The sequence below is a fragment of the Stegastes partitus genome, unplaced genomic scaffold (genome assembly GCF_000690725.1).
Source record: "Stegastes partitus isolate 25-593 unplaced genomic scaffold, Stegastes_partitus-1.0.2 Scaffold218, whole genome shotgun sequence".
In the NCBI taxonomy this organism is placed as follows: Eukaryota; Metazoa; Chordata; class Actinopteri; family Pomacentridae; genus Stegastes; species Stegastes partitus.
The window spans coordinates 444,621-464,686 of record NW_007577949.1 but is presented as its reverse complement, the minus strand read 5'-3'; the positions used below and the strand labels follow the sequence as shown (position 1 = coordinate 464,686).

The 20,066-nt window shown below is 40.1% G+C and overlaps 1 protein-coding gene across 5 annotated transcripts in view; it reads right to left on the bottom strand.

Annotated features, from left to right (window-relative positions):
* mast2 (microtubule associated serine/threonine kinase 2) overlaps nt 1-20,066 on the bottom strand; it is a 162,593-nt gene that overhangs the window by 86,136 nt on the left and 56,391 nt on the right. The window contains exons 1-2 of one of the 5 annotated variants that reach the window (XM_008281003.1): nt 16,000-16,621; nt 15,034-15,362 (exon numbers count right to left, since the gene is read on the bottom strand). The exons of 3 other annotated variants lie outside the window; for them this stretch is intronic. In XM_008281003.1, coding sequence (XP_008279225.1) covers nt 15,034-15,072 — 39 coding nt within the window. In that variant the 5' untranslated portion in view covers nt 15,073-15,362; nt 16,000-16,621. Of the gene's footprint in view, nt 1-15,033; nt 16,622-20,066 lie in introns of those variants that run through there. One more of the 5 variants, XM_008281002.1, reaches the window with a different exon arrangement.

Genomic DNA, 20,066 nt, shown 5'->3' with positions numbered 1-20,066 from the left:
TGCTCTGCTAAATAGGAGCACAATATCAATTTAGCAACAAGAGCCAAGAAGCGCAAGCACAAAAGACCTCGATAAAAAAAATAAAAAAAATAAAAAATCAATTAGTGGGAACAAGATGTCACTTTACTTTCAGTGGAGCGTTGTATGAACTCATACAGTCCAAACATGCTGATGTTCTTGTGGTGGAAATGTGGTACATCTGGTCAAGAACTAGGATTGGCGTAGTGAGATAAATACTTAATTTTGCTATAAAAAATAAGGTTCTGACACTTTGTGCCTGCACAATTGTTCATTTGCTATGCATTCCTGGCAATGTGGGAGTCCCTCTATCCCATAGTACAACATCATAAAGAATGCTAGGAATGAGAGCTATAGATTACGTGCATAACTCTTGTCCTTAGAGTAGCATAAGTGATACATTTCAACAGACAGCCCTTCTTGAGGCTAAACGAGGTGCTTATTTTAGATGATACTGCATTGTAGCACAGGATACTTAAGGGGGTTCTACTGGGCACAGGCATCATGATCACCAGCCAGTTAGGACTGGCATATTGAGATAAATATTTCTGAGGTATGCGAAGCAAGGCATATGCCATTGTGAGACATCTTTCTCATGCTAATCCTTAGATTACATGAGGTATATCATTATTTTACCAGGGTTTCTGTTGTTAAAGGAAAGACTAAAATAATGACTAAAATACAGTTAATTAACACTACATGTTAGCTAGTAGTTACGCCACAGCCATTTCCAAGCTTCTGCTCTGCACCGTTAAAATACTGGTTTTATACACCAAACAGGTAACATACAGTCACCATTCCCAGAGTGGCTGCTGCAAGACTACACTTCCACTATAATCAGTGAAACTGGCTACACCAGATGTATGAGCAGGGTCTGAGTGGTGTGTAGATACCACGGAGATCTGTGCTGCAAACGTAAAAATAGAGCAGTGTTCTATTTATATGGTTTTTATGGTGTGTGCAGCCCTTTTACACAGAAATAGGTCATAAAGTGTCTGGATTTTAAAAATGAAACTACCACTACACAGGAAATGACAACTTTGTAGAAGAAGAAGAAGAAGAAGAAGAAGAGTCATTAGGCTGAAAAATCTAAACAAATCCATCATAAAGATAACAAAAACATTAAGTGTGGCCAAATCAACTGTATAGTACATTTTTACAACAGTTGGCCAGATCAAAAACACTCTGTAGGAGGTGTATCTGTGTCAAAGCTAATTATTATGAAAAGATCTCACCAGAGTGAATACAGAAGGTTCACCACAAGGTGTAAACCTTTGGTGAGCCTCAAAAACAGGAAGGCCAGATTAGAGTTTACCATCTAAAAGGGGCCTGTGCAGTTCTGGAAAAAAACATTCGATGGACAAGTGAGACAAAAATTAACTTGAATGATGGGAAGAGAAGTGTATGGAGAAGGGAAGGAACTGCTCAAGATCCAAATAGATCCATAGCACCTCATCAGTAAGGCATGGTGGAGGCAGTGAAATAGCGTGGGCATGTATGGATGCCAATGAAACTGGTTCGCTTATTTAATAATGATGTGTCTGCTGACAAAAGCAGCAGAATGAATTCTGAAGTGTTTCGGGCAGTATAATCTGCTCATATTCAGCCAAATGTTTCAGAACTCATTGCACGGCGCTTCACAGTGCAACCAAATAGTCTTTTAAGGTAAAGAATTGGAGTGTTCTGCAGTGGCCAAGTCAATCACCTGACCTAAATCCAATTGAGGACACACTTCACTTGCTGAAGACAAAACTGAAGGAAAATGAACAAGCAGGAACTGAGGACAGCCGCAGTAGAGGCCTGGCAGAACATCGCCAGAAACGAAACCCAGCGTCTGGTGATGTCTACGGGTTTGAGACTTCAGGCTGTCATTGACTCCAAAGGATTTGCAACCAAATATTAAAAGTAAGACTTTGATTTATGATTGTTAGTTTGCCCAATTACTTTTGTTCCCTTAAAAAGGTGAGGGCACATATAAAACGTGTTGTAATTCCTATACCGTTCGCCTTGATATAAATAGCCTCAAATTAAGGCTGAAAGTCTGTACTTAAAACACATCTTGATTGTTTCATTTCAAGTAGATTGTAGTGATGTACGGAGCCAAAATGCTGACAATTGTGCCAATTTCCAAATATTTATGGACCTGACTGTAAGTCAGACACTGTAATTGGAGGATTTGCAGTTGTTAATGCTGATGAACTCTTGTCTTTCACAGACCAGGAGAGGGCAGTGCCTGTAATAATGACAGACTGTTTCAAGGCAGGTGAGAACGACGGAATGGTTGGTTGTGTCAAAAACAGCGCAGAGGCTGAGAAATATGAAAAGGTTTAAGCTGCCAGTCATTAGTGTTTAAAGTCATTAGTGACGTTGAGGAGAGCTGTTTCAGTACGTAGTTTGAGCAGAATCCAGATTGGAAAGATTCATACAGGGTGTTGGCAGAGAGGCGGGCTTTGAGTTGTGATCCAACAGCACATTCCAGTAATTTAGACAGAAAGGGGAGGTTGGAGATTGGTCTGCAGTTATTTGGAATGTCAGGATTTAGACCAGGCCTTTAAGAATACAGGTGACAGCGGCAAGGTTGAACGAGACCGGGACAAAGCCAGGAGACAGTGAGAAGTTTATAGTTGTGATGCTGAATGGGAATAGTGTAGTACAGCAGCCTTTGACAAACTTTGAGGGGATGGGGTTCAGGATGCTGGTCTGGTCTGAAGGGAAGACTGGAGAAAACTGGGATAGGGGCTGGCAGGTTAAGGGAGGGCAGGTAAGTGGAGGGGGAGCAGATGTAGACAAGGTTAGCTCGTTGTAGATGGGGTCTACTTTGGTTTGGAAGAATGACAGAAAGGAGGTACATTTGTTGACTGTGAAGGACAGGTAATTGTTCTCTAAGGAGTTGAGGAGTTTGTTTAGTGTAGTAAATAGTGCTTCGGGGTCATCATAGCCAGACTGTATTAGTTAAGAGTAGTAGATGGATAGAGTGTAGAGTTGTGAATGAACTGTGTGACCTATTATATTGCAGAGTCTTTGTAATCAAGGGGCAAAGGGAAAGTTGGCATGTTGAGCGAAGCTGAATCATTTAGATATTCAAATGGATTGGGTGATTGTTGTTGAGTCTGTAGAGTCAATGTGGATGTTGAGTGAAGAGAGCTGGGTCAGAGAGGAATGACAGGTTTGGCTTGACAGACAGGTAGACAACAGCCATAACAATCTGTGTAGGGCAGGCGTGTTTGAAAGCCAGGTGTTTGAATGATGGAGCAGATGGGATGGATATGAGGCTGGTCTTTGTGTCTCGTCTGTGTATCACAGCGATGCCACCACCTCAGCCCTCAGAGCGTTGTTTGTTGATGTAGGTGCATTCATTTGATGTGGTCGGGTTGAGTGAGAGATATTCTAGTGGCTGTTGCCATGTTTCAGTAGGACAAAGAAAATCCAGTTTATTGTCCAATATGAATTTGTTGAAAATGCCACTGTTGTTGTTCAGGGACTGAATATTGAACAGTGAGTATTTGAATTTCATATAGATTGAAATGGTGTGGATGTGCATACATATGTTATAAAGTACAAGTAAAATTTTTGGTCGTAGGTGCTCTAACTGTTTGAGTGAACATTTTTTAGAGACGGGTGTGGTCATGTCAATTTTTGCACCGTTTTCTTTGTGCCAATCTGTGGAGCAATGTTTGAAGTGCCACAATTTGAGAAATAATCTTCCTATTTCAGAATTTTTAACTCTAAAACTAATGTTGCCTATGACCCCAGATTTTACACATGATCAGCTCAATCAATATTGACCACTTAAAAAAAACAAATCAGTCAAACTGAAGATGGCCATGCGTGGGACATTCAGTGAATTAAGGCCGAACGACCCATACGCATTGTGATGACATAATGCAGGCGCTCAGCTAAACAGTGCTATGGAATGGATTGATCAGTCTGGGAAAAAACAAACTTGCGACGGGAACCTTTGTGGATGTATCTGGGTCATTGTGGCAGGCAGTGGTTTTTGATGGAGATGATGCATGTCGGAGTGGAGTAATGTTTAGTTTTAGTAGTTGTGGTGCAGAGTATTTCAGTGTCATTCCAGCCAGGGACGGTGTAGAGTTAAGCATGGATGTGCTAGCTATGGAGATACTGACCAGAATGACAGATACCACAGGATGACCCAGAGCATGACGTGAAAGGGGATGTAGAAAGTGCAGACGGCAACCAGACCGACTGGTAATATTCGCTGCTAGCGTAAGTTTCTGGCCACTTGTGATTGGAGTGGCGGCTTTGCAGCTTGCCAGCTATCATGAATGAACGCAGTCTAAGCCAATGAAGGGCAGATAGTGAGATGTGTGGCTGGTTGATGAAGATGGAAAGATTTTGTAGAGCAGGGGAGTGCCGTTCTTTGTTTCTACGTCTAAAAAAAGGAGTTTGACAGTTTAGACATCAGCTGGGGTAAAGGCAAAATCAATCAGTGCAAAGAACTAAGGCTCAGGTGGAGAAACAGAGTACAAACAACTCCATTGTCCTCTCACATCCGGGCAACATAATGCTCACTAACTCTACAGAGTCTACTGTAGTCTGTAGATGTTAACTTACCCGTACTACATAAACAAAACGAAAGCTCACCATCAAGTTTTGCCATACCCCTATGCTGTACATGAGCTGCAGGTTTTACCCGCAAAAATTACATTTCATGTTACATCCGCTCCTCAAACAATGTGCATACGTAAGACAATCAATGTCACACACTCATTCATGTCTATATAAGCTGTTGAAATGTCAGCTCTGCTGCTTCACTCTGTCAGTCTCAACAGAGCAGAAGCAGACAGGGTGTTTTCCTGCTAAGAGGCATGGACAGTGGCAGTTCAACTGCATATGAAGCTTCAGACAATGAAGCCCTTTTAGAACAAAGTTAAAATTAGGGGTTATACACTCAGGATGGAATTGACCAGCTTTGCAGCATTTTTGCTAAGAAACTACCAGACATATTCAGGGGACATGTAACATGTTTCTTCATTTCCTCAAAAGGGGAAACATTTTGGGTGCTTGAAAAAAAGTTGCCAGAATGCGAATGTATATAAAGATGGGGTTGGAACTATTGTTTCGCTATCATTGGCCATAAATTCCATGGTGACCTTTTAACATGTTGTAGTTAAAATGGTCTACAAGGAAAATAGACTTCTGCACCTCCTCCTGGCTCACTTTTAATGCTTTGGAAATCTAGCCCATAATGTGGGATTTCAACCAATTGCAACAAAGTCAGCAGTGACAACAGGATGCAGTAAATGGGAAAGCAAAGAGCACCAGCAGGAGGGGGTTATATGTTTTCAAATTCTTTTTCAAATATTTGCTTCCCCCAGATTTCTGCCTAGGGCAGCTTCAACCTACCGAAAACAATGTGGATATGCAGATACTGTCCAATGAAAGTTTAAGTTTAGTTGTTATTTTCTTTTGGGGTTTTTTTTGTTTGTTTTTTTGTTTTTTGCATTTTTAACAATATTCTTAAATTATAAATTGTTATTGCTACTACCATCAATTGCTCATAAAATTGTAAATTTGATCATGCACATTTCCATTATTACAACTCAGTCCCATCTACTGAAAAAAGTGATGATGTGATCAAAAGTTCCAGAACAGTTACTAAATGGACCTTTTATGTGCCGACTGAAACAAAACAACACTGCATCATGACCTCCTTCATGCAAAAATGATGAGGGAGTAAGCACATTCATTTTGTAAACTCGTACTAGGATCTCAGAGAAAAAGGTTCAAATTAGTGGCACATCAGCAGAATCCTCTCTACGTGCCCTGAATCACCTGGCCAAGTTCTGAGGCTGCTTCATTGGTCTTTTTGATAATATTCAGCCTTAAATCATGCCAGATGACTGAACACCTGCATGCCAGGGACCTCCTGTCCCTGCCTGCTTCTTCATTGGTATGTAGAACCAACAGACAAGCCAACATGAATGCAACACAACACACTATGGGTCATTCCTTAAGTGCTCCAGCAGGATTGTGGTCTATTACCAGTGAAACCAAACCAGTTATTTACTCCTAGTCTATAAAGAAGGTACAGCTTTTACGTTAAAATGGCTTCCTCCAGTTTTGCCTTGACGTGGTTTGTTTGCCAAGGAGAGAGGGGAAAGACTACCCAGAGCAGCAGAGTTTTTGCTGGCCCTCTGAGAAGAAGTAGCCTGCATTCACTTCCATGCTGTGCTACATTCCTGCTAGTGTACAAATCTGCATCCACAAAGACTTAAAACTTAAAATAAGGTTCTTCCCCACTTGAACTCAATACATCTCCTAGAGGCATAATATAAATGAAACTGTCCCTAAAATGCCCTAGTTTCAGAACATCTGCTTATAGACAGCAGATGTTTCATTTTTCATGAGACATCTCATATGCCGGCTGCAGTAGATGTTAGCTAGGCAGCTGTGCACAGAGAAGCCTCACATTTGCCTACTTAGTTACTGCACAACAGCTACTATGACAAGTGTGCAAGTTTTGCCTTTATTTGATCGTGCAGTTGAGAGACAGACAGGAAAGTGGGAGAGAAGAACGGGGGAAGGACCTGCGAAAAAGGGCCATGAGCAGGATTCAAACTCATGACCTCCATGTCGGGGACTATAGCCCCTGTACATGGGACGGCAGCTCAACCAGGTGAGCTATTGCGGTGCCCCGAAAGAAAGACTCCTAATGTCAGTTTTTCCCAAGTTGAAAACACAGTGATTTAATATACATGGGCTGTTTTCTATCTGTCATAGTCCATTGACCAGAGAACCATCAATGCTGCAGTTGATCTGATCATTTCACTGTAAGGTGATAAATACGGGTCATGATTAAGATTCCATCAGTTGTGCAGTCTTACAACTGAGGCTTTCTTTCTTTTCTTTTTTTTTTTCTCAAACAAGCCTTCTTTTCCAGTGTTTCTCTTTGGTTCTTCACTCATTTTGCTGTGCACATGTGGAAGCTGTACTCATGTCTCATAAATACAGTATAAGAAAAATAATCTGTGTATGCAAGGAAACTTAAACTGAAGTTAATACTGACGAACTTCTCTTGTTAATTAGTCATGGATAAGGAGAACTGTGTGAGTTCTTTTTTGTAACAGACACTAAAGACTTGTAGCATGATGTTCCTGATGTAATCTGCCTTATTTAACATCATGCTTTCTGCAATGTGACTACTGAATGCACACTTGATGCTGAAAGGACATATTGCACAGCCCCTGTTCAAAGTTAGTGAGTCTATAAACCTAAAGATTACTGATGTGATCTGAACAGATACTGATCTTATTGAAAGCAAGTTTTGCCCTGATCCATTTTACTGTGTCATCTGTCCTCTTTAAGTTTAGTATAAACCGTGGTGTCGTTGGCTTGTGCTGTGCTAGTTGTCCAGTTTTTATTGGTTGCTGTTTTGTTTTTGTTTTGTTGTTTTTTTCTCGCCTGTTAACCCTTTCAGTTGCTTTCTCTGTTGTTTTAATAGATAGATAACTTAATTGTCATTCAAGCACACATGCATTTAAAAAAACAAAAAAAACAAAAACAAAAAGTGCACAAGAATGAAATTTCGTTGCATAATGCTCTAAGCAACAGTTTAAAAAATACAGTTATCGACCATTTCCCTACTGGATTGTATTTGTCAGTTCTTGGTTTGTAAATTCTGTCAACTTTTTTATTTTTTTTATTGTGTTTTGTTTTTTTTTTTTTTTCTTTTTCATTCCCATGCTCTTGTTTGTGTTTATTTATTTTGTTTTCTTGAAAATAGTTTCTTTTCATATTCTCCAGATGCCTTTTGTTTGCTCCTCAGCCCCATTCAGCAGTTTGTGTTGAAGTTTGTCTTTGCTACCACAAATGTCTACACTTGGGTTCCTATCAGAACCCCTGTGACACTGTCTGTAAGATTCAGGGAAAGTTAATTAATGCTTATTTATGGTAATTTATGTTCTGACACATGACATCTAAAGTCAATAGGAACATCTCTCTTCACCAACAGTTACTTTAGATATCTTCCTCTTATTTCATAGGAACTACTTCATGTAGAAAGAATAAGTCTCTAAAGGGAAACCTATTTAATGTCCATGAAATTTGAGTGGGCACACATAGAGAGCATTGAGGAGTCATCTTTAAATCCATGTGACAGCAATTTGGCATGGAAGCAGACACCACCTCATAGGAGCTGATCACATGTGCACTGGTACCCAGACAGGCTGATGTCAGCACAGACCGTCGATACAGATTCTGGATTTAATACACAGCCAGGAACAGACAGGCTTTTGTTTCTGAAACAGAAAATGCCTGCTGGTGTTAGAGCTCTGAATGGCACCACTAATCGTGTTTCTCACACTACAGCAGAACCAGAACACATACCATACTAAGTCCCTACCATTACTGTATTTAATGATCAGGGTATCCATTAGTAATATTGCTTCCTTGCCAGAAATAATGTTTCCATTGCTGTTGTTTGTTGGTCTGTTTGTCTGTTAGCACAATTACGAAAAATCTAATGGAGAAAGAGAACATGGGCAAAAGAAGAATCCATGACATTTTGTCGTGGATCTGGATCACTTTCTTTGAAGTTGTGAGATAGGGCACCGGCACTGGCAGAGGTGTGGTCACTTCAAATGCCCCTGCAGTTTTCTATATTAGAGAGGGACCCACATTGGTGCAGGAGTGGAAGTGGGATGTTCGGTCTTGTTCAGCTATACACTGCCAGATGAGACAACTCTGTCCCACAGCTGTGAAACAATTTTTCAGAGAACTAAGGTATCTGAAGCTCATTTATCTTTGCAGGAATTCTGCAAAACATGGAGAAAAAGCAAAAGTGCAAAAATAATTTTTAACTCTAAATCACCTCTCGGCTCAAAAACATTTGGAGAAAATACCAACAGCGCAAACAGACGATCAAAGGCCTTATGCACCGATTAGGAAGATAAAACAATTAACTGAGCATACATTTAGACACTTAATCATATTATTATACTATTAAGTCTTACAAAGTTATACTGGAGTGCTACACTTTGTTAAAAATGAGTTTAGCTCATTATAACCAGGCTGAGGAGTGGATATTGAAATTTACTTTGTCCTTCATGTCAACACTTGACTTTTCATATTCATATAACATTTATGCTTCTGTTAATTGCATTAGTCTAAACACAACCTTTTTTTCATTTCACAAAATGCAAAACCTGAAAAAAAAAAATAGTCACCCCTATTACTTGAAAGTTCTTTCTTGGTTGTTCAACAGATATATCAGTTGGTACTTAAAATCTATAGTAATGCAGTAAGCAGCTCTACTCAACAGAAGTGAACAAATGACCAAAATGATTTTTAAAAAGTATATGACCAACAGTATAATTAACCACAGCCATCATGTAAGATAGTTGGTTGATTGCTGGCAGTAGCTCATGGTGAGGAACTGAATGAAAGACACATCTTCACTGTGCAGTTAAACTTCACCCATCAGCAGTTAGATTTTACCACGACCACATCAGCAGACAGGAGAGGTATAGAAACTGAACACTACTGTACACATGACTCTTCTCTTGAACAGAGCAATGTCAATCTTTGTCCTTTGTGATTCTCACACTTGTGTTTCTTTAATAAAACCCCCTCCCTTCCTTATATTTTCTCCTTTACCACTGCATCCTTTAACAAAAGCAACAGAGGACTACAAATACAAAACACTGATACAGCCAACAAGAGGATGTGTGAACTGACAGACTTTCAGTCACACGCAAACGAAACAATGCAGCTCAAGCAAACACTGTGTTGTTGTGGACTTTTTTGATGATTATTATCTATTCCAGGTGAGTCCTAAGGATGACATTGTTAAATGGTCTATCCATTTATATGGTTTTAGTATTGCTGTATTTCTTCATCAGCATATTATGCATCACATTTATTCTGTGTTGTATGCAGTTAGACATTTAGTTGCTCTCTTGGAAATTACTTTAAAAAATAATAAATTGTTGTCAGTAATGAAAGCAATACTAACATGCCAACCTTAATGAGACAGAGACATCATATCAATATCATATTTAACAAAGTACTAAATCTCTTACCAGAATTTTCTGCAGTGTATTTTGTGATGATGAATTTATTCCAGCAAAAATCTCAACAACTACTGAATAGACACTTTTAGTGACCCTCTGACCCTTTTTCTCATGCTATTCTCAAGGTAGAATGTCTCTTTCACCAACATGTTGATCCATGATAATTAGCTTGAAAACTAATAGCCGAGTCCAGGGGTTGGCAACCTTAAACACTCAAAGAGCCATTTGGATCCGTTTCTCACAGAAAAGAAAACACCAGGAGCCAAAAAACCCTTTTGACATCTAAAATGAAGATAACACTGCATATATCGTTTTTTACCTTTATGCTATGTGTAAAAAATTATAGTGTGTGGCATTTATGAAATCAATGAACTGCTACAGAAAAAAATGAAATGTAATTTCTGCAACAAAACATTTGAAACTCTGAAAAAAAAGACACTGGGTTAAAGGTCACTTTCAAACAAAATACTCAATGTCTATTTAAATTCTCCTCGTATTTATGAAATAAAAAGCCGAACTTAAATTATCCACCTGCAGCAAGTAAAAATGACATCTGGTTGTCCTGCTGATTGCAGCTGGGACTGCTGACCAGACTCCTGACCGCCTGTGAGTGCTTTAGGACGGGAGGAGCTCATGGCAGCACCGCTGCTCACTGAGGACAGTAACTGCAGAACGATACGCGTTTTAACATCAGAGTCTCCAAAACACCAGAAAGATTCACTACATTTGTCGCTAGTCGCTTTTGACAAAAAAGTCGCCAAGAGGATTTGGAAAGATGCCAGATTTAGTGAGAAAGTCACCAAGTTGGCAACACTGCTCGTGCCAGCGGGTGTTTGAGCGACAAAAAATGAAACACATTTTATTTTAATGTTACAAAATCACCATCATAATCTTCAAATTTAGAATCAGATCTTAAAAACTAAAAAACTAAATAAAACAACTCTAAATTAAATACCCGTTATGTATTTTCCAAAGCCACAAGGAGCTGCGGCAGAGGTATGAAAGAGCTGCATGTGGATCCGGAGACGCAGGTTGCCGACCCCTGGTCTAGAGGAAGGCTCTAGATAACTACTTGGATGACTCATGATAAAGCCCTTTGATATTTATGATTACATTGATTTCCATTACATATTAGACAATATGTAATAAAAATCAATGTAATAATAAAAATCAAAGGCACAGCCTTACGATAGACCAGCGATCTGTCCAGGATGTACCTTTCCTTCCCCCTAAGTCAGCTGGGATAGACTCCAGCTCTCCCACGACCCAACAGAGGATAAAGCTGTGTACAGATGATGGATGGATGGATGGAATCTCTGGCACAACTTGTGGGATGAACTTTAACATTTTAGCTTTTCAACAGCGAAGGTTGTAAAAGTAGCAAAATGATGAGTGTAGTTAATTCTATTCAAACCATAACATCTCGAGTCCAAAGTTTCAAATTGTTTGTTGTGTTTTTATTCTATTCAGCCGAATGCATTGGTGGAAAACTGTGGGCATCCAGCCACAAAAAGAGATTTACAGAAACAAAACATGCCAGAGGACATCCCTTCCAACAAACAAAAACACACTGTGTCCAGACAGAGCTGCTGTGTACAGACAAACAATGGTTTAAAGCTATCAGTCTGTATTTCAGTCTGCCCATTTGGCAAAGGTTTTACATAGAGCGATTGTGTGACAAGAAAAGCAATGTTAGGTTACTATTTCCTGTTACAATTTGTGATCGTTAAAGAGTAACTTTACATTGTGTGTGTCATTTAAACTTTTCTCAAAAAAGTGTAAGCCCTGTGCTTTTGGTGAGCATGTGTGCATGAACAGGTCCCTACCTAAAACAGACTGGTGTTAACTGTAGTTGAGAAACAAAATTATCTTATCTACTATATGACATCTATACTTTGTTAGTATACTGTATTTGTAATTGTCCAAACACTAGTGTCACTTCAGACATAATATAGTTTTGTTTTTTAATGCAGTAAAACAAATGGGACAGATGATTTTACTGTGTATGTACGTGCATGAAACAAAAATACTGAAACTAAATATTAAGTGCCACTGAATTTTGCTGTGCAAAAAAATGCCAAGATGAAGGATTCTTCCGACCCTGATTCATGTCAAAGATTTGTAAAGAAATACCTGCAGCCCTTCACTGAGGATAGTGGTTGACCAGAGAGGTGCGCCTCAGTCTTGCAAGAATAATATATCTTTTTATTTATCTTCTGTAGCAGAATAGGGAGAGATGAAGATGACTAAGTCATAATGACTAGCTGTTTTAACAAAGGCAGACTTGTGCAAAAAGTAAGGCAAGTGCATCACACCAAAAACCTTCACATATTGCCTGACATTAACAATAATCATCCAATGCCTTATATAAGGCTTTTCCTGTAAAGAAATTTCAGGTAACATTGAAGTAACAATTAAAGCATATCAATATAAACATAGCATACCAAGGGCCTAGTTAGTAAAGGAATAATGGCCAATCACTGCACCATGTTTTTAACACAAATTGTGTTAAATTGGTTGATGCTTCTTTCTTTCATTGAACAGTGCATTAAAACGTTGGCTGGGGCATGACACTACCACATTACAAGACCTGTTTCTGTAAAATAAAACCTGAGGTAGAACAGGTGCAATTCAGCCCTGGAATCTTAAACTCAGCAAATCCAGGTCATCTCCCTCTGCATGGTGTCCTCATTTGAGGTCTGCTTCCCCTTCACACAAAGCTATTTAAACACCATAAATGTTAGATCAAGAACACTATGTTTCATTGTCACTGCATGCAGAACCTTGTATCCTGATTTCTCCTGGCAGCCTCAGAGGGTGAGGGAGGGTTGGAGGGAAAGAGGTTACCTGAGGCCAAATGCTAAAACTGACTTAAACATACACATCTCTCTCCACCCACTCTCAGGAGTATGTAGGGAAATAGGCGAGTGCATGCTGACTCAACATTACTGAACCCTCTACTTCTACAGTCCTGAAACCCTGAAAGAACACATTGTGACAGCATCTTATACACGCTTGTGTAAGAATGGAGAAACATTAAATTAAATGATCGTCCTAAAGTCGTTCTGTTTTACTTTATTAATTACAATTCATTTTTCCATCACTGACTTTGACATAGGGGGGTTAGTTTTGTTTTTGTTTTTGAAAGTGGTCTTCGTACCTTCCCGTACACCACTGGTTCTAATAATTTCAGTCTCATCTGAAAATCAATGTGAAATGTGTTTCGATATAGCTAATCTAAGTGGGTTGATTGCTCTGAAAACCAATGATCTGCTGCTCTTCCTGCCCTCTTCAGAAAGAACACACTGTCTGTATCAATCAAAATGTGATTTGCAGCTGCAACTGGCAGGTCAGTTTGAGCCACATGACTATTAGTTAGTTAGAAGTTACATCCCACCTGGGTTGAACTGTCAATGGCTTGTAAAGCTGCGGGGTTAACGAGTTGTTTACAAGTTGTTGAGAAATGACAGAAGTGAACATCTTTATATCTTGATAGATTTTCTTTCACACCTCCAAGTTTATAACAAGCACAAAAACACTAACGCAAGCACAAAATGCACACACATATAATAATAATATAATAATAATAATAATAATTGCAATTTTAAAGAGCAAAAGTTACTGTCTACACCTTGCCTGTTTTGTCTGACGAACTGGGTCTCAGCATTAATGTCGATGCTACATAGACATGTCCCACATTAGGGCGGGACATGTCAAGGTGGGAGCTGTGACCAACTTCCTCAGTCCCTGTGCCACTCCCACTGTGGCACAGGTTACACACCTCACTTGCTGAACATCTACTCATGCATAGATGCTAAACACCTCACATTGCAGGCTGCAGTAGATACTGAGAGGTGGCTACAGTTCTCTCAGACAGGGGAGTGAGCAAAACTAATTTTGAAAAGAGTCAAATAGTAATATTCACATTCCTCTTGCTCTGCCTACAGAAGATTCATTTTTTACGAGCAGAGCGCATTTTTAAATGTAAATATCACAGTTGATGGTGTTCACATAATGGTGGGAAGTGAAAATCATGATTGTGAATAACATTCTTTATGTTTTGCAGCCCTATACTGTGTGAGCCATTGTAATTGAATGCATTGCATTTTTTTCTTTGTCAGTTCAGTCGGCATCTTCCTGCCTGCACCAGGCGTCATGAGTCGGGTCTGTCCCTCTCTACTGGCAATCTATTATTTCTTAAAATAACAGTAAAATAATCAGCTACTGACTGCTTTATCATTGGCACGCACAACCGTTAAATAGTTTAATAAATGGTTTTATGCACCAGGTAGAGACAGACTGACAGAGGCATGGAAGAAATAAAAGTACAACTTTCTACCACTGTGGCTACTGCAGTAGCTAACTGCACTGGTTAGAGCGACACCAACACCAAATGATCATTATGCACTTGCTGTATACCACTTGAAACTTTAACTTGCACACTCTCAAAAAACCATTCTGGTCGCAGTCTGGAGCTCTATACACAAATAAACACAGTAAACCCAGACAACACTGACACAGGGACTCTGCCATATGGCAAAAACTGCTCAGGAACAGCTTGAAGAACACAACAAAAAGCCAAAGGGGTTGATACAGTCTCCAGATATTCCAGATCTCAATCGAATGTATGTAATCATTATCTTTCAAAGGTCCTACATAACTGTATTAGGTTGTCTTTCATATATGTATTCTGATACATGATTGCCTGCTGTTGGGGTGTCATTAACTGTTTCCCACCAGAGAGAAATTCAATAGGCCTGACCTTGTGTGTTTGAGTAAGAATGAGAGAGTGCCAGTATGCTTTCTATCCCAATACCAGCTGAAAATCTGATGCCTAGCTACTGGTCAAGTGTGTGAAAATGAAGCTTTAAAAAAAAAAGAAAAGAAAAGAAAAGAAAAATCACCCAATGTGTCTGTAAACTACAGACGACTCCACATTTGAGCTGAAAAAATTAAAAATAAAAAAAAAAAATCTTACCTGAAGGCCCCTGCGTCTCAAAATACTTGAGTCATCCATGGTAATGTGAGTTTAGGTATCTTTTCCTTTTTGGTTTTTCTTCACAAGTTACAAAGTTCAGGCACTTCCTAGAAGTCTGTTCACATCGAAGAAGTTACATCATAACGTCTTTCCTTCTCCTTGCTTTGTCCATCAACTGTCAGACACTAAACAAGTGGTCCTTTATTTAGGGGACTGTACTGTTGACTCCTCTGTTAATTTTCCACATCCGTTTTCTCTTCAGTGCTTCTTCAAATGAGAACCTTAGGTCTTTGAAATTCATTCCCGTACATACTTCCTGTAAGTTGCCTCTGTTCAGCAAAAACAAATCTGTGTCAAAATACGTGAGACTCCGTATATTCAGTTAGTGCCGGACACACCCCTCCAACTCTCTCTCACAGAAGTAGTCTCTGGTCCAGTGTTTAGCTCTTATCTGTTTTCCAACTCTCAGTTTTCTTGTTATCCTTCTCCGTCTGCCTCTCACCCTTAAGGCACTAGACCAGAAGAGACTCCATTCCTTTCATTATTAATGGGCAGCTAAAAATTAATGATGACAATGGGGCCTCAGGGGGGATAAAGGGATGGAGATAGAGACTAAAGGGAGGCAAAACAAAAATGGGGAAGGCACCAGCTTGCTGCCCTCTGACTTAATGAGCTGAGCCGTGGCAAGGTCTCGATGTCGCTGCAAAATCACATGAAGGGAGCCGCCTTTCAGGACTTTCTTACAACAGGGGTGTCAGTCAGGACAGATACACACTAAGTGCATGCTGTGGTTAGTAAGGGTGAGTTCAGAGTTGAGAAAAAAAAAATCAACAAAATGCAAAACCACAAAAATCACAACACACGCTGCATACATTTAACTCTATGAGATGACTTGTTGTAAATATGCGCTATACAAATAAAACTGAACTGAATTGAATTGAATTGAATTAACTCGGCTAGACTCACTGGTAAACGGAGGGTAGACTGAAAACAAGAGGGTGTTTGTTTGCTGGCAGCAATCTACCTAGCAAGACAGCACCTTGCATCCTTCTCCATGCCAACTAGCCCAGCCAGATTCCATTTGGTCAAAGCCAACAAGAGCTTAGGGACGCCCACACACACTCATCCACACACACAGACACACTCACAACTGTCAACCCCACATGCTAACCTATCACACAGACTAGTCATCTCTTCATGTCTGCCGGCCTCTTCTGCGCTTCCTCTCGCATCATTCAGGCTTTTGTGTTGCTGCAAAAGGCTGCGGGAAGGAGAAGATCCGCCCCAGCTGAGTAATAAAAAAATAGGAGGAGTGAGGGAGGAAGGACGAGATGTTGTTTTTCTCGTTCTGAAAGAAGAGGTGAATTCTGAGGATATCCCTTCCTTTTCTCTTCTTTCTCCTGCTCTTCAAATCACTGCGTCTTCTCTGTTGTTGCCTTTCTTTGCTCTCTGTCACTGCTCACATGCTCTAACTCCTCCCCAGGTCTTTCATCACACGCTCACCCTCTCTCCACCTCTCTCTTTCCCTCTGTGCGGAGGCGGCCAATCAGGTCCAAGCAATAGACAGAGACTTTGCTCACGATGAATGGAGGGAGGAAAAGCACTCCGCCTCCCCCTCCCTCTCTTTACTGTTCCGCACTGTGTCCGTCACATCACACACACACACACACACACACAGACACACACAGACACACACACACACACACACAGACACATACACACACACACGTGTGGTTCTTTTATTATTTCATACAGATAAATTAATAATTAATGCATTAATCAGAGGCTCTGGGTGATTGCTTATTAAATATGATGAATTCAAAGACAGTCAGGACTTCTTTTATTTAATATTTAGTGTTTCCAGTGACGTGATAGTGAGCAAAAATATGCAGCCATATAAAAAAATATGTAGTCAAACATGACACCTAACCAAATGGAATTAGAAGTTATGGGCATGAACGTGCTGCTATACCAACGCCCATTTTCTGGTCTTAGACACTGAAGCTGGCTGCAGGGATTTGTGCTGATGTTTGATGATAATATTTGGCTCGTGTCAGGCTACAGCCACACAAACACAACCTCACGATTCGTATATTAGCTAAGTTTCAGGAATACCCTCTACACATACTAACAAACCTGAAAAGGTACATTACATGACCATTGACATATACCAATATGTAGGGGCCAGTGTTCACATAAAAGGGGTTGCAGAGCAACTACACGGCTAGAACAGCAATGGCATAAAGTATCATATACCACTTTATTGTTGCAAAGTGATTACGCTGAATCAGAGTTGGTAGACAAAATAGGTGATTTGAAGACATTACTCTGGTGTGATAGACTTTTAATTGTATTTTTGACCACTAGACTAAATAGTTAATGATCAATTTGATTAATTGATTCAATTTTATGAATTTAATTATTAGTTGTTAGTCGAGGAAATACTCATTTTTCTAGAAATGAATTATTTTCATCATTTTGAAGTTGATTAGATGGATGGAGGATGACAGAGAAAATAAAAAAACAGCCCATCTAAACCAGGATGTTATTTCTAACTGGTCAGCCTCCTCCACAATAAACAGAGACACACAGGGAGCAGAAAAGAGAAAAAAGGAGAGAATGAGGACAGCAAAGCAGATACAAAGATGAATGGAGGCAGAGATTTAGCTATACAGAAGAAAAAAGGCAGAGTGTCTGGTGTCCTCCTACACTCCACATAGAGCGATGTACTGATGACTCACAAAGACGAGGGTTGTTGATGAGGAGGGGTGGATGGGTTGAATAACTTTAGAAAAATACCACTAGATCTTTAACAGATGGAGCAGAGAAGCTCTCTATTAGTCCACTAGTGAATGAAAGTATATACTGTGATTGCACAGCATAAACAGAACATATTATGTGTCTTTGGACAGATCAGTCCACTCAGACGCCATGGTGATGGCGGCGCACATAGACACAGCGCCCCCTTCAGGAGACAACGAAAGCGAACGTTTTGAGTGTCTTACCTATCCCAGACGTTCTTTCCGCAAAACTTGCAGCTGGGAGACTTTTCTGGGCATCAGGTCAGTGAACAGCGCTGAAATTGCAGCAATCGGTTGTGATTGGACATGCTGCACCAATGCGGAGTCCGATCGGAGACTACGCCAGCAGTTACCCGAGAAAGAAGGAAGTGCAAACGGTACAACGTAAACAAAGGAGGAGGCAGAGAGCAAGGATCCATGCTAGGCTAAAGGCTAAACCCTCCAGACCAGCAGAACCGTCGCGCCTACTCTTCAATGTCTGCTCCCTCCACAACAAGCTGGACGAGCTATGTTTGCTGAGAGAAATCCACAATCCAAAAATGTCCAACTTCTGAAAAGTATGTTCATTTATGGGCTGCAGGGTAGCACTGCCCCCGGTGGGGGCACCGGAATCTTTCTGCGTGCAGTGTGGGTTCTCTCCGGGTTCTCCGGCTTCCTCCCACACAGTCCAAAAACATGTTGAGGTTAATTGGTGATTCTAAATTGTCCGTAGGTGTGAATGTGAGTGTGCTTGGTTGTCTGTCTCTAAGTGTAGCCCTGTGATAGACTGGTGACCTGTCCAGGGTGTCCCCTGCCTTCACCCTAAGTCAGCTGGGATAGGCTCCAGCCCCCCGCGACCCTAGTGAGGATTAGGCGGTGTAGAGATAATGGATGGATGTTCATTTTTACTCAGTACTTTTGTTAGGGCTGCTTTGCCATAAACTTCAATCAGTCTATGGCACTGCTGAGGTGTCCTTTAGGCCCAGGTTGCTTTGATAGTAGCCTTCGGCTTGTATTGACAATACCCCATATGGAGGGTTCAGGTCAGGTGAGTTGGTTGGCCAGTAAAGCACAGTAATATCATGTTCAGCAAACCATTTGCCACTGCCAAATGAATTTGGTCATTTGGTAGATTGGTATCTCAAGGGGCAATTACTTTTTCACATAAAACATGGTAGGACTGGACAGCATCTTTCCTTCAATAAATGAAATTGTGATTTAAAAAAGTGCATTTTGTGTTTTCTTGATTTATCTTTGTCTCATATTAAAATTTGTTTGATGATCTGAAATGTTTCAAGTGTGACAAATATGCAAAAAGAGAAGGGGGGGCTAATACTTTTCACAGCACTGTATATATGTGTGTCTAAAGTTTCCTCTGTTTTATCCTTCTCTAACTCTTGTTCTTTCCAGCACAAGATCCACAGGAGGATTCAAGAGGCTTGGGTTTGTGCCTGGTGGCTTTTGATGCATTGACATCTTGCCTCAGTCCATTCCTAGTGAAGCTCGCCAGAGGTCTTGAATCAACCTTTCTTGACAATCCTTTTAAGGCTACAGTCACTCCTGTTGCTTGCGCACCTTTTCCTACCACACTTTTCTCTTACAGTTTTCCATTAATGTGGTTCAATACAGCACTCTGTCAACAGCCAGCCTTTTCAGCAGTGACCTGTGGCTCCTTGTGAACGGTGTAGATGATCGTCTTCTGGACAACTGTCAAGTCAGCCGTCTTCCCCATGATTTTGGTTGCACTCAACCAGCCTGAGAGGTACATGGCATCCATACTGTCTGAACAGTAATTTACTTAAACAAAATATTTGTAATATTTTAAGATATGTTTTGTTTATTGTTTTGTATTTTCCTTTTTTGAGCTGTAGGCCATAATTATCAAAATTAAAACTGAAAAATGCTTCAAAACATTTCAATTTGTGTGTGATGAGTCTAGAATATATTAAAAATTTACACAGTTAATCAGAATCAGAATCTTTTTTTATTGACAAGTGAGCTTGCACACACAAGAAATTAGCTGTGGTGAATGAGACTAATAAATGATAACATTTAAGTTTTTGGGGGGGGGTTTGTTTACAATATTTTCATTTGTTGGGATGCACTCGTATTTCTACAATTCTACAATTTCATTTGGCAGACGCTATTTCCAGCAGCTGATTAATCCACCTTTCGTGTTCTACTGAGCATTTCAAGTAGCAGGATGGTGTATGTGGCGAGTAACAATAAAACAGGCTCTATGTTCATAGTAAT